Raw genomic sequence first — 6850 nt, forward strand, 5'->3', positions numbered from 1 at the left:
TTCTCACTTTTCACATGTTGCTTCATTTACATTCTTGCCTTCATCTCCACAATCTCCACTACCAAGTTGCATTAGAGCACTCCCAATGGTACTGGCTAAAAGTCGGCGTTTTTTCGCCGTCTATCGCCGAGTTATCGCCGACCAATGGGAGATGTCGGCGATAATTTGGCGATTTTTCCTCCCGTTTTATCGCCAACCGGCAAAAAATCGCCGAATTATCGCCGACCACTGTGGGCGATAATTCGCGATAAATATATATATATATATATATATATATATATATATATATATATATATATATATATATATAGGGTCTTGTTAGGTTGAGATTATTTAGCTAAATTGAGAAATGAGATGCAATATGGGCCACTAATCCACAAGATTAACAAAATGTCAACAAATACTATATTATGTCAACAAGGGGGTATAATTGTCTTTTCATTAAATTGTGTTTGAAATCATTTTCTAAAATCCTCTCTAAAATTCTAGCTACAAAGTCTTCAAATCTTCAACATTCAAATATTCAAATCTTCAAATCTTCAACATTCATATCTTCAAATCTTCAAATCTTCAACATTCAAATCTTCAAATGTTCAATATTCATATCTTCAAATCTTCAAATCTTCAACATTCAAATCTTCAAATCTTCAACATTCATATCTTCAAATCTTCAAATCTTCAATATTCATATCTTCAAATCTTCAAATCTTCAATATTCATATCTTCAAATCTTCAACATTTAAATGTTCAAATCTTCGAATCTTCAAATCTTCAAATCTCTTCAATATTCAAATCATCAAATCTTCAAATCTTCAACATTCAATAAAATAACACTTGTAATTCACATATCAATACCGAGAATATCGAATGTCAACAACTCGTATTAAAATGTCAACAACTAACAAATAACACTTACAATTCACATATCAATACCGAGAATATCGAATGTCAACAACACGTATTAAAATGTCAACAACTAAAAAACAACACTTACAATTCACATATCAATATCGAGAATATCGAATGTCAACAACTCGTATTAAAATGTCAACAACTAACAAATAATACTTACTATTCACATGTCAATATCGAGAATATCGAATGTCAACAACTCGTATTAAAATGTCAACAACTAACAAATAACACTTATAATTCACATATCAATACCGAGAATATCGAATGTCAACAACTCGTATTAAAATGTCAACAACTAACAAATAACACTTATAATTCACATATCAATAGCGAGAATATCGAATGTCAACAACAAACATTATTTATGTCAACTACAATGTCAACAACAAACTTTATTTATGTCAACTACGATGTCAACAACAACTTTATTTATGTCAACTATTATGTCAACAACAAATATTTTCATGTCAACGACGTATATTATTTATGTCAACAACAATGTTTTACTTATAATTCATGTCAACAATAATGTTTTACATATAATTTATGTCAACAACATTTTTCATAAAATTTATACCAACGATCTATATAATTCATGTCAACAACAAACGTTATTATGTCAACGAGCTATATAATTCATGTAAAAAATAAACATTTTCATGTCAACAACTTATATAATTTATGTCAACAATACTATTTTAGGCAATATCACAAACACCTTATCTACACAACTCAAAAATTCCAGCAACATAATCGAATTAAAAACTGCATCCATATATTTCACAAATTTCATCGTACAATTAAACACACGCAAATTTAAATCTACAAATATTGACAAACACCAAACCCAGCATGGCTCCGAACAAATACACAAAAAATACAACCTAAACTCAACCCTTCTCACCATCACCCACAGCTCCATCTCATCCACAACTCCCACACCTTCCACAACATGACTCTCCACATCTTTCTCCAGCAAACTATTGCTCATTTTCAGTTCTCATTATCCTAAAACAATTACAAAGTCCTAAACATTGAAATTCATCAATTAAGCAGCAGAGATCAATGTTGAGGGGAAAATAACATACGAGAAATTCATCAATTGAGCCGTGAGATCATACTAAACTTTGAAATTCATCCAAAATGCAAAACAACAAAAGCCTAATTAACAGAGCAATCGCCTCCAAATTTACCGATTAGATGCAATAAGCAATCAAATCAAATCAAAATCTTCGTATTCCAATTGAATTTCCAGTAGATTTTACAACATATCCAACAATCACAATCACAAAATAACTGCTTACAGGATAATCGAGCGATTAAATCGATCAATCACCAACTCGTCGAAGGCGTTTCATGATCGTGATCGCACTTATAATTCACAACTGCGGCGTCGTCTCCAATCCTACTCCGACGCGCCGCGGGATCTCACGCATGGCGGATCCCTCGCTGATCAAGGAGATCAAGCAGGCGTTGTCAATTCCTATAATGGCGAAGGCGCGCGTCGGCCATTTCGTGGAGGCGCAGATTCTGGAGCAGATTGGGGTCGATTACATCGACGAGAGCGAGGAATTGAGGATCGCCGACGAGAATCACTTCATGAACAAGCACAATTTCGGAGTGAAGTTTGTGTGCGGCTGCCGCGATTTGGGGGAGGCGCTGCGGTGGGTAAGAGAGGGCTCCGCCATGATCCGGACGCAGGGGGAAATCAAGGGGTTTGGGGAATGTGAGCCGGCGAGATTGGCAAATTATAATGATATTACCATTATGCCCTTTCATAATAAATTAATCTAAAAATATTATTTGTGTGGCAAAATCTGGACCACTCATTTAATAAAAATGAGTGGCTGATATTGCATCTCATTTCTCAATTACTCTAAAAAATCTCAATTGATCATGAACCTATATATATATATATATATATATATATATATATATATATGGATGTGTTAAAATGACAACCCCTCTTAAAAAAATAACATACCACCATTCCAAGCCAATCATTTGTACACGCGGACGAATAATCAGCTGCCATGTGGCAATCATAAAAAATTCGCAAGGGTAAATTTACGCGGACTGCAACATCCAATACGCTAGACTTCAATATCCAATACTCTAGACTGCAAGGTGACGCGGCCTGCAATATCCAATACGCTAGACTACAATCTATAGATTGATGTAGATTGCAGTCCAGCGTTTATACTATTGCAGTCTAGCATATATAATATTGCAGTCTAGCGTGGTGTCACAGTGTCATTTTAAGAGTATTTTCATTTTAACGCATCCCTTATATAGGGATGTATTCATATCATTTTTCTAATTATTGTTCTTTTTCCTTCTTAATCCTAGCCCCACGATTTTGATGATCTAATGGACGAAAATTAAGCAGATTTTGATTATTTAAATTATTAAAATAATAGGAAAAGGTTAATTTAGGTATAGGAATAATTTTCAGATATGGTATCTTCCATGATTTCCTCCCTCAAATCTCACGCATAATCTCTCCCTCAAATCTCACGCATATTTCTCTTTCTTCTCTTTCATCGTTTATTATTCTATCATTCTCCATTGAAGACAAACGATATTCTACACAGTCTAGCCGAAATCTTCATCGTATTTTTATCCTAGAACAAAACCGCTTATATTGGAGTAGTCGTGCATAATTTTCATTATCTTTACCAATGGAAGAAGGTAATTTAAGTATTTCGTATGATGATTACAGAACTGATTTGTTTATGTAAATATCGTTTTGGTGGAGTTGTCGTTCATTGCATTGAGGTTTTATGAGCGTTTTGGTTTATTTGTGTTATTCAATTTCAGGTTTTTGTGTTTAGATTTGTCGTGTTTGAATGTATTGGCCGAGTTTAATTTATTCCCCAAGGGTTTAGCAATCATTGGGGCTAGGGTGTAGTATTAGGTTAAGTCGACGAGTTTGTAGAAAATATAATGTACGGATATTAAAGTATAATGCATTCTTTCTGATAAGTAATGTACGATATATGTCCTATAATTAATAGATTTTCTCATATGTTTTTTATTATGATTTTATGGATAGTGTTCGTTATACCTGAATGTTCTCCGGAATTGAAGCCGGTTGTCGGTCAGAAGTTCCAAACACTAGATTTTGGTTTCGCCTTTTACGACGTGTATGCCCGGGCTGTTGGTTTTGGTACATTATATGCACAGTAACAATGCATTATTGTTCAGTTTTTTGTGCTTATTAGCTACAATAACTTATTGTTTTACGCAATAGTATCTATATACATTAATGTTTACATATATTACATTATTACTATGTTTTTGTCCATTATCATTAGTACAGTTGTACATTATATTAAACGAATCACATAACATAATGTACACAATTAGTACTGTTAAGGGCATTATTGATCACATTACATATAATAAAGTGCGAGTAGTACTATAAAGTGCATTATTCATTAAATTTTATACATTATTATTTACATTTCATACATAATTATTTCATTTTTAGCCATTATGTTGGATATTTGATGATCAAATTATGTTGATTAATGTCATTCTCATAATTACCAAATTTGTTCATTTATACATTATGTTATTCTTATAATACATTATTAATGCCAAATTATACATTATAAGTTAATTTTCATCCATTATGTAGATGTAAGATAATCCTATAATCACATAATGCGAAAATAGACACCCGATTTCCACCAATTCATAACACTTTATATTGTTCACAACTAGCTAAGCAACAAGTTCGGTATTTTCACTTCCAATTCCTTTACAGCTTCTTTCTGCCTAGGAGTCAGACTTTGTAAAGTATTAATTCTGTCTTCTCTTCTTCTCCCTTTTATATTAAGTTAATTATTTTGGGCCAGACCAGAGATCTATGGAGGATTGGATTGGGCCACAGTTCAGGCTTTCACTAATTAAATTAAAACTAATTTAATTCAAGCCCAAACTTAAATATTATTATCATCCACTATAGATATAATATTGACTGCCCGTCCAAACCGAAATTACGAGTATTCCGGGACTTCCTCTTTAATTAAATCATTTCCCGTGTTAAAGATATAAATATCCATTAATTAATATCAAGTCTGCTATCTGACTTTTATTAATTAATTTCTTTTTCCAAGAGTGGTCTAGTTTAGAAACATTATTTATTATTCATGGAATAAATTCCAACTGGCCAGTTTTCTGAATAATAAAACCTTTTTCTAAACACCTCTTGAGGATATTATCAGACTGGCCTCTCCCAGCACACGATTCATTGCAATAACAATACTAGCACCACTTAGACATTAATGATCACTACCCAATCTATCAGGATTCTTGGGCAACGAAATACCCTCACCATTTGATAAGTCAAAGTCGTTTTCAATTAATGTCGTATGCTCAATGTTATGTCAACAATGATTAAGAAATGACAATCACCGAGACCTCGTCTTTCAGTAAATAGCCAAGAAAGACTTATCTCACTGTTTGATCCTTTCAGTGCTATACCACACCGACGTCGTTCATTTCCTTAGGTAAGGAAATTTTCGGACTGACGTCGCAACCTTTCACGATAGGTAGTCAAAGTCTATCTAGGTTGTGAAACATTTTTCTTACTGCAAGAACCGACAAGTTACCTACTGTGAACGCCGCTCACAACTCGTCTACTGTGCAGAAGACTTAGACTCATTTTGCTTAAACTATGTATTTAAATGGAAAACATATTTCAACATCTCATAAATACATAAGTAACCCATAAGCAAAACACATTGTAAAAAAATATTCTTTCTCATTAAATGGTAAAAATGGATAGAAGAGTTATTACATATACAAGCATACGAAAGATGCTTTTCCAGTATACTAAACTCTAACAAGAGCGGCGGCTAGGGTTTTCGCCAGTTTAGAAACGGTGGAGAATGGGGTTGATGGGATGGAATGAGAGAGAGGGGGTAGACGAAAGGTTTCAGAAAATCCCGCTTAATTATTGGACCTTCCGTTTTGAAACGCGTTACAGCCAATATGTTTTTACTCTTATACCCTAACATATTAGTACAAATAATGCAACACGGGATCAGTTTACCCAATTTAATCTAGTCCATCCATTCCCTCAATCTAGTGGATGAGATTAAGAAGGAAATAGACACTTTGGGGGCAAAAGGACCCTAATGCTCCCATATATATATATATATATATAGAGTTGTGATCAATGTCGAACCATTCTTAAGGGCCGAACTAGAGACCAAATTAGGGCCTTCCATTTTCTTAATCTTGTGGCTAGGATTAATTTACAATTTATTTTTAATTAAAACTTGCTGAGGGGTATTTTAGGAAATTAATTATTAACATGCAAAACGTTATTCTCTTCGTCTCAATTCTCACACAATGTTTACACAATTCTCGCAATTCACGATCTGCCATCCACGATCTTCAATCAAGTTCTTCAATTCGTCGATCGCGTTCAATTCTTCAATCAAGTTCTTCTACAATCTCCCTCAATCTGCCTTCCACGATCTTCTTCAATTTACGATCTGCCTTCAATTCACGATCGCGTTCTACTTTAGTTCACGATCTGCCTTCAATTCACGATCACGTTTTGCTTCAATTTGGCAATATTCTGACTCTCATGGAGAATATCGACGGATTAGGATCTACATCAACAAATTCCGCGGTTGAAGACGAATTAGGATCTACTTGAACTGGATCTACATCGATCAATGATGGATCGATTATGGATGATCTTACTAATCCAGGAGGATCTCTTTTTTATACGGATTCAGATTCAGATTTAGAGCCAGAATCAGATAATACCACAGTTGAAGGTTCGTGACTTTTTCCAATTGAGCAATGTGTAATTTTTTATGTTTTTCATGTTTGTAGTGTAAACATATTAATAATGAAGTAAATGGTCAAAAAAATGAGCTAAAAACTACGTTGGAACGTTGGAACGCTGATC

General features: G+C 33.8%; 1 protein-coding gene across 1 annotated transcript; it reads left to right on the forward strand.

The window, feature by feature from the left end:
• The first annotated feature begins 2349 nt into the window (after nucleotides 1-2349).
• Nucleotides 2350-4104, forward strand: LOC125195052 (pyridoxal 5'-phosphate synthase subunit PDX1.3-like). Its single transcript, XM_048093256.1, has 2 exons — nucleotides 2350-2641; nucleotides 3971-4104. Exons 1-2 carry the CDS (start codon nucleotides 2350-2352, stop codon nucleotides 4102-4104), a joined length of 426 nt encoding a protein of 141 aa, XP_047949213.1.
• Nucleotides 4105-6850: the final 2746 nt, after the last annotated feature.

This window comes from Salvia hispanica, chromosome 6, assembly GCF_023119035.1.
Source record: "Salvia hispanica cultivar TCC Black 2014 chromosome 6, UniMelb_Shisp_WGS_1.0, whole genome shotgun sequence".
NCBI lineage: Eukaryota > Viridiplantae > Streptophyta > Magnoliopsida > Lamiales > Lamiaceae > Salvia > Salvia hispanica.